At 46.5% G+C, this 22265-nt stretch overlaps 1 protein-coding gene across 1 annotated transcript; it reads right to left on the minus strand.

Annotated features, from left to right (window-relative positions):
* Positions 1 to 13810: 13810 nt before the first annotated feature.
* Positions 13811 to 21128, minus strand: LOC309351811 (DNA excision repair protein ERCC-6-like). Its single transcript, XM_081879811.1, has 2 exons — positions 19952 to 21128; positions 13811 to 16724 (listed from the first exon to the last, which is right to left on the minus strand). Exons 1-2 carry the CDS (start codon positions 20005 to 20007, stop codon positions 14594 to 14596), a joined length of 2187 nt encoding a protein of 728 aa, XP_081735937.1. The 5' UTR covers positions 20008 to 21128; the 3' UTR covers positions 13811 to 14593.
* Between the last annotated feature and the right edge of the window lie 1137 nt (positions 21129 to 22265).

Consider the following 22265-nt stretch of genomic DNA (forward strand, 5'->3'; position numbering starts at 1 on the left):
GAGGGTGGATTTGAGTACTGGGGGTGGAGCGGGGGGTTTATGTTATGTTGTGGATAAAATTTCCAATAAGAAAGAAAGAAAGAAAGAAAGAAAGAAAGAAAGAAAGAAAGAAAGAAAGAAAGAAAATGCTACAGGTGTGATAAATGAGGTTATGGCGCAGTGGCGTAGGGTGGGGGGCGCAGGGGGGGGGCCGGCCGCACCGGGCGCAACATCTGGGGGTTCGGGGGCGCAAATCCATGGGTTAGGGGGCACAAATTACTTGCCTTGCCCCGGGTGCTGACAACCCATGCTACACCATTGCTATGGCGTCATGTCTCTGTGTTTCCGTTAATCCTTAATCATTCCACTTGGTATCTTTAGGATGGATGGTGGATTGGACCCCTACAGGTGTCACTTGCTTGTTTATTGCATTGATATCCCAGCTTTTCCTGCAAGGAACTCAAGGTGGTCCACCTCCGCCTTTAAGCTCCACAACAATCTTGTGAGGTAGGCTGGGTTGAGAGGTAGTGATTCAGAACATCATCTTCAAGGACCTAGTCCGTCACTCTAACCACTGCACCACACTGCCTCTGACATACGGACTAGGAACATGCCTGTATCCCATGAAATGTATTACGGTCAGAGACCAGCTTGAGAAACACAAATGGAACTACAATCCCACTAGCAAAACAAACATTTAAAACAATCTACAACAATGGATTTTAAGTTCAAAAGTGCGATAAACTTTAAAATAGACTAGCTTAGAGAAATGACCCAGAGTCGCCCGTAGATCCGAGTTTGGGAATTTTCTTAACAAACTGGATTGAATCGGGGGATGGTCTGCGCCTACTCATCTGTGCGCAGAATCTGGCGGTGACAACAACAACAACAATTGGGGGGTCTACAGTTACCTTGAAATCTCTTTAACTGGAGATACCATGGAATATGCAGAAATGGCAAAACTTACCGGAAGAACAAGAAATCAAGGTAGCAAACTTTTTATAAAAGAATAGAAATGGTTTGTTGAATATTTATAGATAAATTGTAAACAGATAAAAACATCAGCAGGATTATTGTAATAACCTGCAGTTTTACAAGAGTATATATTTGCAGTAGATAATTAAATGAGCAAGTGAAAAGAATTTGGATATGCAGAAGATGTTTAAAAAATGTTTTTTAAGGACCCGCCGAAAGAGGGGGAAGGAAGTCAAACTTTGAAATGTTAAATTGATTGTAAAACTAATGAAATGTATAAACATGAAAGGTATAAATAAAAACTTGATGATAATAATGATAATAATGATGATGATGATAATAGGAGATACCAGATGGAAGTTTTCCGCATGAGAATGTAAAAAGCTGTCTTAGGCAGAGTCAGTATTGGTTAGCTCAGTATTACCTACACTGACCGGCAGCATCTCTCAGGCAAGGGGCTTTCCCAGCCATGGGGAGTGAGCCTGGGCTTTCTGCATGCAAGGCGGAGGCTCTGCCAGTGAGCTACGGCCCTTTCCCCAGGCCCTTCTGCATGCAATGCACGTGTCCTGAGGCACAGAACATTTCCCAAATCCCGGAATCCAGATTTTACACCTCATGGCAATAAATTCCCTAGCAGACAAGCCCAGCCACCGTGAAGCCATCGCAGAGTTTCCGGCTCTTGCCGTCCCCAATGGAAGGGGAACTGGGGGTCAGATCCTGGTGGCTGAATCACCGAAAGCTCAGCAGCGATGCTGTCCTTTTCAGCGAAGGCATGAGAAGGGTGGGATCATCTGAGCATCGGCTGAGTGAACAGGTGAGCGCATCGTGAGTCACAAGAGATGGGTGAGGGAGATGTCCCAATCGGTCGTTTCCATCTTCCTTTTCTGTGACGGAGACAGCGAGGAATTCAGAGTCACTGTTGTGCTTTCAGATCCGGTTACATAAGGAGATTAGAAAAGTGTCTCATTGCACTTTGCTGCCCAACAATAATGCAGCCCTGAGTGGCACAACAATGCCATTGCTAATATTCCATCCTTCTTGAATGCTTGCACCATTGTAAAGGCTGATAATCTGAGGCTAGACACACAACGGTGGCAGAGAGGAATGGGCAGAGGCCAGACAGGATGGTTGAACCCTTTGGATGGTTGAACCCAGACAAGACAGAAGTACTGTTTTGGGGGGACAGGAGGCGGGCAGGTGCAGAGGACTCCCTGGTACTGATTGGGGTAACTGTGCCCCTGAAGGACCAGGTGCGCAGCCTGGGAGTCATTCTGGACTCACAGCTGTCCATGGAGGCGCAGGTCAACTCTGTGTCCAGGCAGCTGTTTATCAGCTCTATCTGGTGCACAGGATAAGACCCTCCCTGCCTGCGGACTGTCTCGCCAGAGTGGTGCATGCTCTAGTTATCTCACGCTTGGACTACTGAAATGCACTCTATGTGGGGCTACCTTTGAAGGTGACCCGGAAACTACAACTAATCCAGAATGCGGCAGCTAGACTAGTGACTGGGAGCGGCCGCCGAGACCACATAACACCAGTCTTGAAAGACCTACATTGGCTCCCAGTACGTCTCCAAGCACAATTCAAAGTTTTGGTGCTGACCTTGAAAGCCCTAAACGGCCTCGGTCCAGTATACCTGAAGGAGCGTCTCTACATCCATCGTTCTGCCCAGACACAGAGGTCCAGCTCTGAGGGCCTTCTGGCAGTTCCCTAGCCATGAGAAGCCATGTTACTAGAGATGCTGGCAGCCCAAGAATCAAAGCCAATGGGATTTTACTCCCCTCGTTTTTTATTTTTAGATTGGGGAGGGGGTGAGGGTGGGGCAAAGAAGGCTGACCCACAGCCCAGCATCCTGCTGCTTCTGTTTGTTATTCTTTCCTAGCTGCATTGATGTGATTATAGAGTCCAGGAAACTGGCTGCCAAGACCTATGAACTGCTGCTATAGATGGGCTACGCTGGGAGTTTAAGTGTTACCGATAAACCACAAAGTGAGTGGTCAAGAAGACTGAGAATGACCTCCTGATGGGGCAGTTTTTATAAAATGAGCAACCAATCAGAAGGCTGTTCCAACAGCCAATCAGCAACGGGAGCCAAAAGGGTAATGAGAAATACTTAAAGGGTGGGGGGAAGAAAGGGGGATGTTCCATCTCCCCCTAAAAAAACAAGACTCCCGCAAATGGTACAGTCATAGAATTATAGAATTGTAGAGTTGGAAAAGCATTTGACTGTGTCGACCACAGCAAACTATGGCAAGTTCTTAAAGAAATGGGAGTGCCTGATCACCTCATCTGTCTGCTGAGAAATCTCTAAGTGGGATAAGAAGCTACAGTTAGAACTGGATATAGAACAACTAATTGGTTCAAAATTGGGAAAGGAGTACGACAAGGCTGTATATTGTCTCCCTGCTTATTTAACTTATATGCAGAATTCGTCATGTGAAAGGCTGGGCTGGATGAATCCCAAGCCGGAATTAAGATTGCCGGAAGAAATATCAACAACCTCAGATATGAGGATGAAACAACCTTGATGGCAGAAAGTGAGGAGGTATTAAAGAACCTTTTCATGAGGGTGAAAGAGGAGAGCGCAAAATATGGCCTGAAACTCAACTTTAAAAAAACGAAGATCACTGGGCCCATCACCTCCTGGCAAATAGAAGGGGAAGAAATGGAGGCAGTGAGAGATTTTACTTTCTTGGGTTCCATGATCACGGCAGATGGTGACAGCAGCCACTTCTTGGGAGAATAGTAATGACAAACCTAGGCAGCATCTTAAAAAGCAGAGATATCACCTTGCCGACAAAGGTCTGTATACTTCAAGCTATGGTTTTCCTAGTAGTGATGTATGGAAGTGAGAGCTGGACCATAAAGAAGGCTGATCTCCGAAGAATTGATGCTTTTGAATTCTGGTGCTGGAGGAGACAGACTGCAAGAAGATCCAACCTCTCCATTCGGAAGGAAATCAGCCCTGAGTGCTCACTGGAAGGACAGATCCTGAAGACTTTGGCCACCTCATGAGAAGAGAAGACTCCCTGGAAAAGACCCTGATGCTGGGAAATATAGAGGGCACAAGGAGAAGGGGATGACAGAGGACGAGATGGTGGGACAGTGTTCTCGAAGCTACCAGCATGAGTTGGACCAAACTGCGGGAGGCAGTGGAAGACAGGAGTGCCTGGCGTGCTCTGGTCCAGGGGGGCACGAAGAGTCGGACACGACGAAACAACTAAACAACAATAAAGAGTTGGAAGAGACCATGAGGGTCATCAGGTCCAACCCCCTTGCAGTGCAGGAATCTTTTGGCCAACATGGGGCTTGAACCCACAGACCAGAGATCAAGAGTCTCACAATTTATAATAACTTGAACTTCTGGGTCCAAATACCACCACCTTTACTCCCACCTTGCCATTATCAGCCTGGAAATGAAGTGAATCAGCTTCACCGGTTGATTTCTGCTTGTCCTGCAGCTCCTCAAGGCATGGCGCCTCCTGCGTTGCAGAGGGTTGGACTAGATATCCTTTGGGTCCCTTCCAACTTGATGATTCTATGAAAAGAGAGGTCTCCCGGTCTGAGGAGCCTCCTGAACTTCCTGGTTCATTTGGAAGCCACGGTGGAGTTCTTCGTGGTGCAGAGTTGTTATTGCTAGACTCAGACAGTGGATAAGCACGAACGAAGAGGCAGATATTCTAAACCACGCAGCGCAGAGGGGCTTTTTCCATGCAACAATGTGTGATTGCCATCAAAGGACAAGGGACTTCCCGGCTTGTTGTGAAGCCTGAGCTTTTGGCAGCTCTCCTGTGCATAATTATATACCTGCCGTTCTGACATGTCTAGCTACAAAGGCAGAAGGCAGAAATGCCCGGAGCTTCAACAAAAGAAAACTACAGTTTCCAGGAAGCCAAAGAGACCCCAAGGGATGCGGGTGGTGCTGGGGGTTAAACCACAGAGCCTAGGACTTGCCGATTAGAAGGTCGGCGGTTCGAATCCCCGCGACGGGGTGAGCTCCCGTTGCTCGGTCCCTGCTCCTGCCAACCTAGCAGTTCGAAAACACGTCAAAGTGCAAGTAGATAAATAGGTACCACTCCGGCAGGAAGGTAAACGGCGTTTCCGTGCGCTGCTCTGGTTCGCCAGAAGCGGCTTAGTCATGCTGGCCACATGACCCGGAAGCTGTATGCCGGCTCCCTCAGCCAATAAAGCGAGATGAGCACCGCAACCCCAGAGTCGGCCACGACTGGACCTAATGTTCAGGGGTCCCTTTACCTTTAAAGAGAACCCAATCAGTATTTGGTCATGCTTTTCTAAAGAGAGCAAGCTGGTTGTTTTCTGACGCTGCTTCGCTGGGTGGAGGCCCACGTGTCATTCGCCTTCGCAAATTGCGCCTGTTCTGAATCAAGGAAGCTGTTCTCCCCTCTCCACCAGAGCCACCATTTGGAACTGATTACTGGGGCCTGGGAGTCCCTCTAAGTACTTTAGGGCAGGCGAAGAACAGCACGTAGCAAGCGTGTAATGATATTAATGAGAGACAGGTCTGGCTTTGAAGAAAGCCTCCATAAGGGTTGGGATGTGGTGATGGGGATGAGCTCAGATGCGCGCGCACACACAGAAACACCCCCCCCAGACCCTCCAAGTGTCCCTGTTTTCCAGGGACAGTCCCAGAATTACAGAAGCCATCCCAGTTTCTGATTTGATCCCAGAAAGTCACTCTTTTCCTTCTTGTTGTTGTTGTTGTTGTTGTTGTTGTTGTTGTTTAGTCGTTTAGTCATGTCCGACTCTTTGTGACCCCCTGGACCAGAGCACGCCAGGCACTCCTGTCTTCCACTGCCTCCCGCAGTTTGGTCAAACTCATGCTGGTAGCTCTGAGAACATTGTCCCACCATCTCGTTCTCTGCCTTCCCCTTCTCCTTGTGCCCTCCATCTTTCCCAACATCAGGGTCTTTTCCAGGGAGTCTTCTCTTCTCATGAGGTGGCCAAAGTCTTCAGGATCTGTTCTTCCAGTGAGCACTCAGGACTGAATTCCTTCAGAATGGATAGGTTTGATCTTCTTGCAGTCCATGGGACTCTCAAGAGTCTCCTCCAGCACCATAACTCAAAAGCATCCATTCTTCGGCAGTCAGCCTTCTTTATGGTCCAGCTCTCACTTCCATACATCACTACTGGGAAAACCAGAGCTTTAACTAGACGGACCTTTGTCAGCAAGGTGATGTCTCTGCTTTTTAAGATGCTGTCTAGATTTGTCATCTTTTCCTTAGCATGTCCCTATTTTCACTGGAGAAATGTTGGAGGGTATGGAGTTACCTGACCCCCAAACCATCTGAAGGCAGCCCAATATAGGAAAGTTTTTTTTAAAAAAATGTTTAATGTTTTATTATGCTTTTATATATGTTGGAAGCCACCTAGAGTGTCTGGGGCAACCCAGTCAGATGGGCAAGGTATAAATATTATTATTATTGTTGCTGTTATTATTATTGAACAGGTAAAGGTAAAGGGACCCCTGACCATTAGGTCCAGTCGTGGCCGACTCTGGGGTTGCGGCACTCATCTCGCTTTACTGGAAGAGGGAGCTGGCGTACAGCTTCCGGGTCATGTGGCCAGCATGACTTCTGGGGAACCAGAGCAGCGCACGGAAACACCATTTACCTTCTCGCCAGAGCGGTACCTATTTATTTACTTGCACTGGCGTGCTTTCGAACTGCTAGGTTGGCAGGAGCAGGGACCAAGCAACGGGAGCTCACCCCGTCGCGGGGATTCGAACTGCCAACCTTTTGATCAGCAAGTCCTAGGTTCTGTGGTTTAACCCACAGCACCACAGTGCTGCTCTTATTATTGAATAGGCTGCCCCTATTTCCATCAGAGAAATGTTGAAGGCTATCCTCATTCTCATAGCTGACACCTTCTCTCTACGACAACCAGAAATGTGAAAGGAAAAGGAGGGTTTTGTGTATCTTTAATTGGAAGAAGGATCTGTACTGAGCCAGTACAGTTTGGCCATGCAAAGCGAAGGGAAACTTGCACCCATTTTGAGAACCAGCTCCTGTACTCAGATATCAAAAGTTACAGGAACTGATTCTGCCTTTGCATCGCTCTGACCCAGGAGTGGCCCGGCCCATTTTGTTGCCCGAGGCAAAACAGGAAGGTGCAAAAATGCTTTAAAATTCTCCTCCATTCCTAGTTTGTTTGGGGGGGAACCTCAAATTTTGCAGCAGTGTGAAGAATCTTTAGGGAGACACGCCTTGAAAAACACCCCCCAGAATGATGGAATATGCAGAAATGGCGAGACTGACGGGAAAGATCAGAAACCAGGAAGCCTAAGTATTTTTAAAAGACTGGAATAACTTTCTAACATGCTGGAGAGGTCACTGTAAACAGCTGAAATCACTGGCAGGAATACAATGACACTTGTAACATAACATGGGTTTTGGATACTATGATTATATAACAGATGAGTTACAGTAAAAGATGCAGGAATAAAATTCAGAACTGGAACCCCTGGAGGGAAGGAAGGTTCAGAAGAACCCTTTTTTTCATGTGTGAAAATGTTATGTTTATGGTGTATAACTTTTATGTAAAACTAATAAAAATTTGTTTAAAACAGAAAAGAAAAAGACCCCCAGAAATTCAGATTAATGAAGACTTGTGGTCCTCAGTGCCCATAGGATACAGACTGAATGCTGGGTGGGTGGGATACCCAGGAAGAGGGGAGACTGGAGTGGAATGGAGGAGCATAGTAATCCATAGGTCTACTCTCTACTGCTGAAGGAAATCAGCCCTGAGTGCTCACGGGAAGGACAATCAAGTGAGCATTAACAGGTAACCTGCCAGACAGGAGATAAACAACGACAGGAGATAAACAACGCACTCAGATTTCTGCTGTAGACCACCCTTTCTGTGATGTAAATATGATGTATCTGGAGGGTGGTCTTGAGCTACACCCTTTCTGTGATGTATGTATGTTGTTTCTGGGAGTGGTCTTGGACTCCAGGACGGGCAATTAAAAATGTCTATATAAGGGCGGGCACACCTTGGTTCGGGGTTCTTCCTCCTTTCCTGCGTGTGAGGGGAGCACCCTGTTGCAACAGTTCAATAAAGATCAGGCTTACGAGCTGCTTTGCTTCTCAGTATTCTCTGGTTGGCCTCTGTTCTTTTCTCCAACCGATGGAGAACCTACAAAGGACTCTATAAGGGCCCTTGTGTTCCCCATAAGGGAATAAGGGCAGGTTTTCGTTTATTACAGCTTGTTCTGCGAAATGGGCATCATGTAAAACCACAAACCGGAATGAATTTCTCTCCATCCCTAAGTCAAAGGAAGAGTCTAGTCTGTTGCTACTAAAGCAACAAAGCTTGCTATCATGTACCGTATTTTTCGCTCCATAAGACAAACCTTTTTCTTCCTAAAAAGTAAGGGGAAATGTCTGTGCATCTTATGGAGCGAATGCGTGGTCCCTGGAGCCGAATTGCCCAGGGGAGAAAAGCAGATCATGCCTTTTTTTTTTTTTTGAAAGAGGGAAGGGGATGTTGAAACAAAGCCGCTGATCATTTGCCGATTGGGGAGAGAGATAAGGGATGCTAGAGATAAAGGAGGCTGCCTGGGAGGGGGGAGGTAAAGACAGAAAACTTGCAAAGGGGGAAACAGGAAAACTAGAGCAATAAGGAGAGAAATTAGAAGAAAAGGAGGAGCAAAAAACTGCTCCAGCTAAGGAAAAGACACTAATAATAATAATAATAATTTATTATTTATACCCCGCCCATCTGGCTGGGTTTCCCCAGCCACTCTGGGCGGCTTCCAACTGAATATTAAAAACAGTACAGCATCAGACATTAAAAACTTCCCTAAACAGGGCTGCCTTCAGTTGTCTTTTAAAAGTAAAATAGTTGTTTATTGCTTTGACATCTGCTGGGAGGGCGTTCCACAGGGCAGGCGCCACTACCGAGAAGGCCCTCTGCCTGGTTCCCTGTAACCTCACAGCTCGCAGGGAGGGAACTGCCAGAATGCTCTCGGAGCTGGACCTCAGTGTCCGGGCAGAACGATGGGGGTGGAGACGCTCCTTCAGGTATACAGGACCGAGGCCGTTTAGGGCTTTCAAGGTCAGCACCAACACTTAGAATTGTGCTCGGAAACATACTGGGAGCCAATGCAGATCTCTCAGGACCAGTGTTATGTGGTCCCGGCGGCCACTCCCAGTCACCAGTCTAGCTGCCGCATTCTGGTTTAATTGGAGTTTCCGGGTCACCTTCAAAGGTAGCCCCACGTAGAGCGCATTGCAGTAGTCCAAGCGGGAGATAACTATAGCATGCACCACTCTGGCGAGACAGTCCGCGGGCAGGGAGGGTCTTAGCCTGCGTACCAGGTGGAGCTGGTAAACAGCTGCCCTGGACACAGATTTGACCTGTGCCTCCATGGACAGCTGTGAGTCCAAAATGACTCCCAGGCTGCGCACCTGGTCCTTCAGGGGCACAGTTACCCCATTCAGGACCAGGGAGTCCCCCACACCAGCCCGCCCCCTGTCCCCCCAAAACAGTACTTCTGTCTTCTCAGGATTCAACCTCAATCTGTTAGCCGCCATCCATCCTCCAACCGCTTCCAGACACTCACACAGGACCTTCACCACCTTCACTGGTTCTGATTTGAAAGAGAGGTAGAGCTGGGTGTCATCCGCACATCACCCAGCCCAAACCTCCTGATGATCTCTCCCAGCGGCTGCATGTAAATGTTGAAAAGCATGGGGGAGAGGACAGAACCCTGAGGCACCCCACAAGTGAGAGCCCAGGGGTCTGAACACTCATCCCCCACCACCACTTTCTGAACACGGCCCAGGAGGAAGGAGCGGAACCACTGTATGACAGTGCCCCCAGCTCCCAGCCCCTCAAGATGGTCCAGAAGGATGTAATGGTCGATGGTATCAAACGCCGCTGAGAGATCCAGCAGAACTAGGAAACAGCTCTCACCTTTGTCCCTAGCCCGCTGGAGATTATCAACCAGCGCGACCAAGGCAGTTTCAGTCCCATGATGAGGCCTGAATCCCGACTGGAAGGGATCCAAACGATCCGCTTCTTCCAGGCGTGCCTGGAGTTGTTCAGCAACCACCCGCTCAATCACCTTGCCCAAGAATGGAAGATTTGAGACTGGGCGATAGTTGGCCAAATTGGCTGGGTCTAAAGATGTTTTTTTAAGAAGCGGGGGAAGGGAGTGTTGAAAGGAAACAGCTGATCGGTGGGATCGGAAGAGAGATAAGGGACTGCCTGGGAGGGGGGAGGTAAAAGCCCATGGATCCTCAGGATTTTTACATTGAGTCACCCCAAATTCACCATCAGATCACATAGCATGTCCATGGCTACAGCCTGCACCAAAAAAATCACACACCCACTGTTTTGTGGGGCCGCAATGGCACAAAAATGTGGTTACAAAGCAAGGATCCACATGGATCCTCAGGATTTTTGCATTGGGTCACCCGAAATTCACCACCATCAGATCACATGTCTGTGGCCACAGCATGAACCACAAAAATCACACATCCACTGTTTCGTTCAGAATTATTTTTTTTTCTTGTTTTCCTCCTCTAAAAACTAGGTGCGTCTTATGGAGCGAAAAATACGGTACCTGGACAGAAAGGCAACCTATCCTTTCTGATTCCCTCGTAAGTAACAGCTTTCTTTCTCTCAGGCTTTCCTTCCCTCCTACTGCTGCTGCTGTTCTGTTCTTTTGTTAAGCTCAGGACTGCCTGATGGCCACACGGACGCTTGTAATCAGAATGGCTTTGTTTGCCAGGAGTAACAAACTTTTGGCTCCTTTATTCCTTAAAGAAGCCTTAACAACTGATTTCTGCCCTGCGCTTGCAGCATCTATTCCAAACTGCGACAAAAACCTGCAAATATCAAGGGCCTGCTGTGTTTTATCTGGGGCTGGGGGGGGGCGTTCCCCGACTTTCCTTGAGACCCTCTTCCTCAGTTTCCCTGCTCCCCTCTTTGCAGCCAGCCGCATTGCCAGAGGCAATACTTGCTGGCGTGGGCTCTTGTGATAACAGGATTCCATCCCTGGGCCAGCCACATTTTGCTTTCCTTGGCCAGGAGCACAGAACAATGGTCCAGGAGCACGCCAGGAAACTCTAATAAATGGGATGAAAATATCTCAGAAAAGCAGGCATGGGGCCCGCAAATTATTTATAAAAGGCATTTCAGGCCGGCGTAAAGGGCAGGTGAGGAGGTCAGAAAAAACACAAGGCCCAGCCCAAGCTCGGCTTGGAAAAAAAACAGAGAAACAAAAATTGGCGCCATTTCAGAGCGAATGGTAAAAATAAAGGCTGCACTCAGGGAAAAAACGCACAAAGGGAATTTTCCACCCTTCTCAGGCCTTTTTCAACCCTTCTGTAATTCGCTTGTCCACTCAGAAGCAAAACAGACAGGATTCAGTGGGGTTTACTCCTAGGTAGGATTCCAGGCAAAGTCCTGCTCCATGGCCATAGAATCATATACAGTGGTACCTTGGTTCTCAAACTTAATCCGTTCCGGAAGTCCGTTCCAAAACCAAAGCGTTCCAAAACCAAGGCACGCTTTCCCATAGAAAGTCATGCAAAATGGATTAATCCGTTCCAGACTTTTAAAAACAACCCCTAAAACAGCAATTTAACATGAATTTTACTGTCTAACGAGACGATCGATCCATAAAATGAAAGCAATAAACAATGTACGGGTGGTACCTTAATTCGTTCGGGAGGTCCGTACTTAACCTGAAACTGTTCTTAACCTGAAGCACCACTTTAGCTAATGGGGCCTCCTGCTGCCGCCGTGCCACCAGAGCACAATTTCTGTTCTTATCCTGAAGCAAAGTTCTTAACCTGAAGCACTATTTCTGGGTTAGTGGAGTGTGTAACCTGAAGCGTATGTAACCTGAAGCGTATGTAACCCCAGGTACCACTGTACTGCAGTCACACAATCAATCGGTAGCTGAACTGGGTTCCACACAGTCACAAAAACAGAACAAACAGAGCCAAAAATGCAAAAATGCAAAATAAATAGCAAAAACAGACCTCAACGTAACACTCAAAACGGAAGTGTGGCACTCAAAACGGAAGCGTGACACTCAAAACGGAGCACGTTTGGCTTCTGAAAAAAAGTTCACAGACTGGAACATACACTTCCGGGTTTGCAGTGTTTGGATTCCAAGTTGGTTGAGTACCAGGGCGTTTGAGAACCAAGGTACCACTGTAATGGCAGAATTAGAAGGGATGACAGCTAAAGAGTCCCTGACAGATGGCCATCCAGCCTCTGCTTAAAAACATCCAATGAAGGAGAGTCCAGCACCTTTTGCACTGTTGAATGGCTCTTTATGTCACAGAGTTCTTGCCAAAGTTTAGTTAGCTTCTCTTTTGTTGTCTTTTGAATCCATTAATTTGGGTCCTGCCCTCCAGAGCAGCAGCACCTTGCTCTACCTTCCACACGAGAGCCCTTCCGATATTTGAAGAGGGCTACCATATCAGCCAGGGACACGGGTGGCGCTGTGGGTTAAACCACAGAGCCTAGGACTTGCCGATCAGAAGGTCGGCGGTTCGAATCCCCGCGACGACGGGGTGAGCTCCCATTGCTTGGTCCCTGCTCCTGCCCATCTAGCAGTTCAAAAGCACGTCAAAGTGCAAGTAGATAAATAGGTACTGCTCTGGCAGGAAGGTAAACGGCGTTTCCGTGCGCTGCTCTGGTTCACCAGAAGCGGCTTAGTCATGCTGGCCACATGACCTGGAAGCTGTATGCCGGCTCCCTCAGCCAATAAAGTGAAATGAGCACCGCAACCCCAGAGTCGGTCATGACTGGACCTAATGGTCAGGGGTCCCTTTACCTTTACCATATCAGCCAGGGACACGGGTGGCGCTATGGGTTAAACCACAGAGCCTAGGACTTGCCGATCAGAAGGTCGGTGGTTCGAATCCCCGCGACGGGGTGAGCTCCCGTTGCTCAGTCCTGCTCCTGCCAACCTAGCAGTTTGAAAGCATGTCAAAGTGCAAGTAGATAAATAGGTACCGCTCCGGCGGGAAGGTAAACGGCGTTTCCGCGCGCTGCTCTGGTTTGCCAGAAGCGGCTTAGTCATGCTGGCCACATGACCCGGAAGCTGTACGCCGGCTCCCTTGGCCAGTAAAGCGAGATGAGCGGTGCAACCCCAGAGTCGGTCACGACTGGACCTAATGGTCAGGGGTCCCTTTACCTTTACCTTACCATATCAGCCAACTTAGCCACTTGGAGCAAAACAAACATCAGGAGGCTTTAGTTTGGTCAAAATTCTGTGCACACTTCTAGTGTTAATGCTATATACATTACTTCCGGTAAATGGCCCACCATAGCTGCTAGAGGGCCGTGAAAATTTGTATCCCAGGCTTTTTAGACTCGTCTACCCATGTATCATCTGAAACCAAAGGGGCACATTGTTTGCCAGATGTGATCTTTTTCCAGGTCTCCTTAGAAGCCCACACTGGCATTAAGAGATTAATCATTGTTATGTATTCAGTGGTCTGTGTTTGCCTGAGCTTGAGTCTGGACTAAGGATTCTGAGCCCATGTTCTGATTTGATACATGATATCCAATCACAAAACATTTCTGGATTTGGGCCTCTGCCACTGGCCCTTAAACTCTGAGTCGTGATTCGCAGCTTGGAAGTTTAGACAGCCAATCACATTGGGAGTGGGAGTGGCCCCGGCCTTCAGAAATATATATAAGCAGCTGCTTTGCCCCTGTTGTCCAGTTTTGTTAGTTCAATAAAGGTTCTTGCAGTTATCGCTGTGTCTTGCTTCATGGGAACCCACCTACACTTCAATCATTATGAAGATTGCCCCCTAAAACAACCCAGTCCCCTCTTCCAATAGCCCCAAATAATGCTCTCAACTCCCATATTGGCTTTTTAATTTGAAAAACTTTACTACTAGAAAAGACAGTTAAAGATGCATCTAAGTTTATGCAAGTAATTATTTTTAACAAGTGCTCAGAAGACAAATAGGAAGAACCCCAAAGAGCCATTTATTTCACTTTCTTGGGGCTCGTTTCATTTCCTCTCCCGCCAGCTGGAGAAAGGTAACTCCAAACAATTATATCCAGTCACTTATTGAGCTAAATGTGCTCCACTGCGTCTAATACAACATTTGTCCCTCTCATTTCCTTTTGAAGAGAAACAGTCATGGCTGATCCTTGCTAAACTTTGCGGAGTAACATGCAAACTATTACCTGGAACTAGAAGATTGTTTAGCTGCCAGCCATTCCTCCACTGAAGTCTACTCGTTCTTCGAAAGGGAAAATTGCAGCCTTGAACCGAGAATATATTCTCATCCTCCATTTTTCTGTGTGGACGCTGGTTTCTAATAATGCCCCAATAACACCCAACGAAGTTTACTGGAAAACCAACAGGAGAGTCAAATAAATTACTGGGACAAGGTGAGCTGTGGAAATTTGGCACCACCAAAAATCACTGTGGGGGAGGTATGTCTTTGGCTGCCCCTTCCTGAAGCAGGCCGACCAAAAATGAGTGAAGTCGAAAGCAAGTTGGTTGATAGAAAGGTCTCTGGAGGGGCAGAAAAACAGAAGTCTCTTGCTCAACTCCGGCAATCGCCAAAGTCCTACAGCAGCCGGCCTTCCCGGTAAGACAAACATTGCAATAAAGATCTAGGGAAGGCCTTCAATTACATGGAAGACATCTTGATGGGCGTTGCTGCTGTCTCGCGTCTACGAGCTGAGACTCCAGTTGCACCAGTTCTTGGGCTTTCTGGACCCTGTGCTCGATGTACTGATGGGCCTCCTCGTCTTCCGGTTGCTCCTCGTGAGCCGTTTCACGCGAGTACATCAGGTCGTGATCCGATATGCCGAACATGTGCAAAGAGTGGAGATACGCAATGTGCTCGTCTAGCTGCAGGTCCGAGTTCCTTTGGTTGGCGTGCAAAGACTGGAGCTGCAGTTGCGTCACCGAGCTCCTGGTATCTTCCAGCGTGAACAGTTCCCTCAGCTCCTGCTTGGTGAAATACCTGTAGGGATTCTTCTTATCGCCCGTGCCCTGCCGTATGAGCGAGTCCTTGAAGACTTGGCGCCGGTAGATCCTCTCCTCCACCGTCCCACAGGTGATGAGCCTGTAGATCACAACGTTCTCCTTCTGCCCGATCCTGTAAGCCCGGTCGACAGCTTGGGCATCCGTGGCGGGGTTCCAGCTGGGATCGAATATCACCACACGGGAAGCGGCAGTTAAGGTGAGCCCAACGCCGCCCACCTGCGTGGTCAAGAGGAAGACCGAATAGCCTTTGTCGTTCTGAAACGTGCCAATCCTCTTCTCCCGCTCCGCTAAGCAAGTCACCGTCCCGTCGATACGCATCACCTTAAAACGCCGATGAGTCAAGATGCATTCTATTATATCGAGCATTTTCCTCGACTGGGAGAACACGAGAGTTTGGTGCCCTTCTTCCCGCAGATTCTCCAGCAGCGCCAAGAGGAACCTCAACTTGCCGGACTCCTCGATCAGAACCTGGCTGGGCACGTGTTTGATTTCCCGGGTCATGTCAGAAACGGCCCCAGCTTCCCCTTCCTCTTGCTGAGAGTAGCCCGAGACCTCCAAGCCGAGCTGGATGCAAGCTTGCGCCGACAGAAGTCTGGGGTGATCGCACAGTTTCTTCAGGACGGTCAACTCAGCCAACGGGGAACGAGTCGTCATTAGCAACTCCTTGATATGGTCCAAGTCGAGGAAGTTCCTATAGATCTCTTCTTGCATGGGCGCTAGGTAAACCCACACAATGAAGTCATTTTTCCGCGGGAGAGACGGCATCTCTAGGACAGCAGTGCTGTTCTCCTCTCCCGGCGAACAGCTTTCTCGTTCTGAGCTCAGGGCCTGTATCGTGCCTTTACTTCGCCGCAAGAAATACGGCTGTATGATGGTCATCAGGTTTTCGGAGATCTTAAGGCCTAGGGCTTTTTCTCCGGGAGTTGCGTCCTTCTCCCGTGCCTTGGTGATGGGGTTTTCATACTCCATCCGGAAGGTTTTGGCTGTGCCAAGCAGTGCCCCCTGGCAAGCAAAATCAAAGAGAGCCCACAGCTCTCGTAGGTTGTTCTGCACTGGCGTCCCTGTGAGGAGGATGCGGTTTTTGGCGGGGATGGCATACACCGATTTGGTGGTTTTAGCCGACGGCGATTTAATCTTGTGCGCTTCGTCCAAGATGATGTAGTCCCAGACGAACTCCTGCTGGTCCGAAGTGGAGAGCTGTTCACAGTTGGCCAAGATCATCTGGTACGAGGTGAGAAGGACCCCCTTTTTGTTCTGCACCCGTTCCAGGTTTTGGCGCCGTTCCTTCCGGCTAGTGCCGTGGAAAACCTTCACCCGGATTCCCGGGGCCCACTTGACAAACTCTTGCACCCAGTTGTTAACCAAGGTAACTGGCATGATGAGTAGCACGTGCCTCACCAGGTTGGCATCGAACATCCCCGAAAGAAAGGCGATGATCTGGATGGTCTTTCCCAAGCCCATGTCATCGGCCAGAATGCCACCTTTCCTTCCATCCCGGAAGAGACTGTACAAAAAGGCGACACCTTCCTTCTGATGCTCAAACAACTTGTCGTGTATCTCCTTGTACAACAGGAGCCCACTCCGGCAGACGTCCACATATTCATCTGACTCCTGATCCAAATCCAGGGTCACCAACTTCTCCTCCAGGTTTTTGATGCACCCCTTCAGACTTTCGCTGGGCTGAATTTCATCAGCCTGGCTGTAAAGTTTGAGGGATTCCTCCAGATCTCCGTTCATGGATTCTTGCTCTGCTTGGGTCATGTATCTGCAAAGCACAACATAATGACTGTTTAGAAGAGCAGGTGGGGGGGAACCAAAAAAATCGGGGGCTGCCAGTCGGAAAATACTAGCTGATCTGGACGAGGTTGCTTTTCTCGTGAGAAAATTGGTAGAGCAAAGTCATGTTTTGTCTACAGTCCAGGCAGCTGAACAAGAAAAGAAACTTGAGAAATTTGAGGAAGTGGAGAAAGAGATATTTGTTGAACAGGAGCAGCAGGAAGGAGGGGCTGAAATGCTGCAGAAGGCAAAGGAGAGCCGGAGGCCTGTCAAGATGGATATAAAAGAAAAAAAGGACTGGATGATGAAAATTTGGTTTGAATTGAAGAAGGAGGAATGGAAAGATCTCCCTTTGTGGAGATCTGAAGATTTTGGGACATTTGAACCTAAAAGGATTAAGAAACAAGTTCTGAGTTCCACCTTTAAATATGGAGGCCCGGCTGGAAGGAACATGGACATTTTTGGGACAGAGCCCTTCCGAGACTTGGTGGTTAATACAAAGGACTACCAAAAAAACCGGCAGATAGGAACTGAGAGAGAATTAAGAGCCTCTGACGTGAGGAACCCAGGCTGATAGCAGATGGACTAATGGACAATGGTTTAGGGATTGAAACCGGGAAAGGGAGGGTGGGGTTTGGGAATCCGAAGGGTGTACAAACATATTTTGATTCTTTCTATTGTTTCTTCTTTTTTGCTTTGCTATTAATATAAAAATGGGGAATTCGTGGAAGGGAAATTGGGTCGATCTTAGAAAAAGTCTTTAAGCATAATGATCAATGTATATAAGTTAAAATTTGATACATAAATTGAATTAAGTATAATTAATAAATTAGGGTTAAAAATTAGGGATAAGAACTTGTTGAACAAATATTTGGACATGGAATACAAGAAGGGGAGGCGAGGGGAAGTTGCAGAAAAAAGTTACTGAAAATTAGGATTGTAAATGTTGAATGTTTTTTTTAATTTTGTCTTTTCTCTTCTGTTCTTTTCTTTTTTCTTTTTCTTTTTTCTGGAAAGTTGTTTTTGGTTTTCTGTGTATTATTTGAAACTACAATAAATATCATTTTAAAAAAAACAAAAAAATCGGGGGCTGCCAGTCCACTTTCTACAGGGATGGAGGACCTTTCTGGCTCCACAGGCCAGAGTTTACTGGTAAGCAGGGATGTCAATCACCTGACATCACAGGTGCAAGGTGCTTTGAAGTCCCCAAGTTGGGACTTCAAAGCACCTTGCAAGGAAGGTGTTTTCCTCCATTTTAGCAGGGGTTTCCACTGAGACCCTTTCCCTGAGCCAATCCTGCTGAACTAAGCAGGATTTAACCCCCACTCACCGACTGATGAGTGGAGATTAAATCCTGCCCTGTTTGGCTATGCACCCCTGTTCCCTGATTGGAACAGGCAAGACAGGATCCAAGTCTGCCATCTCGCCTGTCAAATGACATCACAACCCATGTCAGCTGGTGGGTGTGGTTGGGGGAGGGGAATGGTCTTTCAGGACAAATGGGACCCCCTACTTGTTATTGTTTAATTATACAGTGGTACCTCGGGTTAAGTTCTTAATTCATTCCGGAGGTCCGTTCTCAACCTGAAACTGTTCTTAACCTGAAGCACCACTTTAGCTAATGGGGCCTCCTGCTGCCGCCACGCCGCCAGAGCCCGATTTCTGTTCTTATCCTGAAGCAAAGTTCTTAACCTGAAGCACTATTTCTGGGTTAGCGGAGTGTGTAACCTGAAGCGGTATGTAACCTGAAGCATATGTAACCCGAGGTACCACTGTACATTGAAATGGAAAATGTGTTTGTATGTATGGCAGGGAAACTTCGATTGAGGTAAACTAGAAATATCAACAACCTCAGATATGCAGATGACACAACTTGGATGGCAGAAAGTCAGGAGGAATTAAAGAGGGTGGAACAGACCAAACCGCAGACATGCATCCCATAAAACCTAATCCATCCGCTTGCATTGCAGGAATCTTTTGCCCAACATGAGATTTGAACCCACAACCCTGAAATTGAGAGTCTTTCACTCTCTACCAACTAAGCTCTGCCTTACACCAAGTCAGACCATTGGCGCATTAGGATTAGTACTGTCTACACTGACTGGCCCATAAAGAAGGCTGATCGCCGAAGAATTGATGCTTTTGAATTCTGGTGCTGGAGGAGACTCTTGAGAGTCCCATGGACTGCAAGAAGATCAAACCTCTCCATTCTGAAGGAAATCAGCCCTGAGTGCTCACTGGAAGGACAGATCCTGAAGCTGAGGCTCCAATACTTTCGCCACCTCATGAGAAGAGAAGACTCCCTGGAAAAGACCCTGATGTTGGGGAAGACGGAGGGCACAAGGAGAAGGGGACAAAGAGGATGAGATGGTGGGACAGTGTTCTCAAAGCTACGAACATGAGTTTGACCAAACTGCGGGAGGCAGTGGAAGACAGGAGGGCCTGGCGTGCTCTGGTCCAGGGGGTCACGAAGAGTCAGACACAACTAAACGACTAAACAACAACAACACTGACTGGCAGCAGTCCTTCAAGTTTTCAGGAAGAGCCTGGGAAATCGAACCCACGACTTTCTGCATGCAAGGCAGATTCTTTCTTTTTAAAAAGGTTTTTCTATACTTTTCAAATTTATACATTTCATTAATTTTACAATCATTTTAACGTTTCAAAGTCTGACTTCCTTCCCCCTCTTTCTGTGGTTCCTTAATTTTTTTTATCTTCTGCATATCCAAATTCATTCAATTAGCTACTTTAAATATATACTCTTATGAAACTGCAGATTATTACAATAATCCTGCCAATGTTTTTATCTTTGCAACTTATCTGTAAATATTCAACAAACCATTTCCATTCTTTTATAAAAAGTTTGTAATCTTGATTTCTTATTCTTCCAGTAAGTTTCACCATATCTGCATATTCTATAAGGTTTTGTATCCATTCTTCCTTTGCTGGGACCTTCTGCTTTTTCCCATTTTTGGGCAAGTAGCATTCTTGCTACTGTAGTAGCACACATAAATAAATTTCTATACAATTTAGGTAGTTCTGTCCCTATAATCCCCAAAATTCTTTTGCATTCTTTTGGGAATGCAAGACAGATTCTCTACCAATGAACCACAGAAATTCCCTAGAGTTCTTACATGAGCCCTCCCTCGCAGGCCGAAGTAGCACAGGGCAGACACTGCTTTGTCACCCGAGGGAGAATTCAGACTGGACTCTCACCTTTGATACTGCTCCACCTCCCTGCGAGACGTTTTCTTCTTCACTACTGTCATCATGATGTTGCTGTGGAACCAGCCAGCAAGAAATCTGATCTAGCAACCCTGGAAATAAAGGAAAACAAGAGGTGAATAGGGTGGGAACGATGGGCGAACCGAGAGTCTTAAAAGTACCGAGGGTGATGTTGGAAGTGTAAAGAAAAAAGACGGCACTTTTTTCATATGTGGTGGGAATGCAAAATAATTCAGAATTACCGGGAAATGATTTGTAACGAAATGAAAAGAATGTTTAAGGTAAGCTTTGCTAAAAGTCCAGAAGCCTTTTTTATCTGGCATTATAGGTCAATCAAATATCCTTTATTAGGCATAGCAAACCACACATTATCAAACAGACACCGTATACAAATTGTGCAAAATATGAGCTCAACTTAACAAGGTTTGTCCCAGTCAGATCTTTAATTCCAGAGAAAATCAATTTGCATAAATAATACAATACAACATTACCGCATCACCAATCAATTAAGAACCACTAAATCTCTTTATAATGGCCCGTCTTTCTACATGGACAGCACTCAAAAATTCAGACACTATTAAAGTAATTTGATCATTCTATAGGTCAAGACTTGCCAAAAGAGAAGAAGAAACTTTTTATGTATGCTACAACGGCGGCTAGGATCCTGCTAACTCAAAAATGGAAAAGTGACGAGATACCAACTAAAGAAGAATGGAAAGAAAACTAATGGATTATGCTGAAATGGTGAAACTGACTGAAAGATTAAGAGACTAAGACAATAGAAACTTCAAAAAAGATTGGGAACCATTTATGTTGTATCTACAGAAGGCCTTCTGGGAAATGATATATAATGAGATGAAAAAGATGTTGAAATATACATTTTTTAAAAAACAAGAAGCATTTTTACTTGGTATTGTAGGTCAGGACATTAATAGGCAAGATGTTAAATTGTTTTTATATGCAACAACTGCGGCAAGAGTATTATTAGCCCAGAAATGGAAAGAAGAAGAAATTCTGACGAAAGAAGAATGGCAGACAAAATTAATGGACTATGCAGAATTGGACAAAATGGCAGGAAGGATTCGAAACCTGCAGGACCAGAGATTTGCAGAAGATTGGAAGAAGTATATGAATTATTTGAAGAGCAACTGTAATCAACAAATTACGCTAGAAGTTTGAAAGGAGATATACCGTATACGACGTGTTACAAAGTAGGAAAAGATAGAGATATTGGTTATGAGTTTGAAATGCAATAGGGAAGATAAGAAATGCATACTGAGAGATTAGATTGGAAAATTTTCAGACAGGATGGATGGAAGTCAAAAAAGTTGAATAAGATGTAAAATTCTGTTTAGTTACTGTTGAAAATGATATGTTAAAAAACTAATAACAAATTTATATATATATAAAATGTTGTATCTACAGAAACATTGTAAAGAAACGGACTCACTAGAAGGATTTGACTAAGCACTTACAACCAACAAAAAGAATACAGAAAGCATTTAATTTAGAGAATACGATATTAAGGTACAATAAAATAAGCAGGCAAAGTTAATATACAAAAAACGAGAAGATGAAGCTGAGGGAAGTCGTGGGGGGCGTTATTTGGTATTGTTCTTTTATTTGATATGATGTTATTGTGACAAAGATAAAAATGTAAAACTTAATAAAAACTGTATTTTTTTTTAAAAAAAAGGACTGAAGGGAAACATTGTGCGAAATAAGAGGCAGCGTTGTGCAGTGGTTAGAGTGTTGGACTAAGGCCTGGAAGAGGCGCGGGTTCAAATCCCCACCCAGCCATGATGCTCAGTGGCTTGGGCCAGTCACTATGTCTCAGCCTAAGCTACCTCACAGGGCTATTGTGGGGATTAAATGAGGAGTAGGGCTATGGGTTAAACCACATGCTGATCAGAAGGTTGGCGGTTCGAATCCCTGTGACGGGGTGAGCTCCCATTGCTCGGTCCCAGCTCCTGCCAACCTAGCAGTTTGAAAGCACCTCAAAGTGCAAGTAGATAAGTAGGTACCACTCCAGCGGGAAGGTAAACGGCGTTTCCGTGCTCTGCTCTGGTTGGCCAGAAGCGGCTTAGTCCTGCTGGCCACATGACCCGGAAGCTGTACGCCGGCTCCCTCGGCCAGTAAAGCGAGATGAGCGGCGCAACCCCAGAGCCGACCGCGCCTAGACCTAATGGTCAGGGGTCCCTTTACCTTTTAGGGGAAAACCATGTGCTGGAAATGCAACAAAGAACAAAAGGATAACTGCGAAAAAATAATAGTGATGATGACAAAATGCCAAAATATTTTAAGT

This window comes from Podarcis erhardii (assembly GCF_964252035.2).
Source record: "Podarcis erhardii genome assembly, chromosome: 10".
Classification (NCBI taxonomy): domain Eukaryota; kingdom Metazoa; phylum Chordata; class Lepidosauria; order Squamata; family Lacertidae; genus Podarcis; species Podarcis erhardii.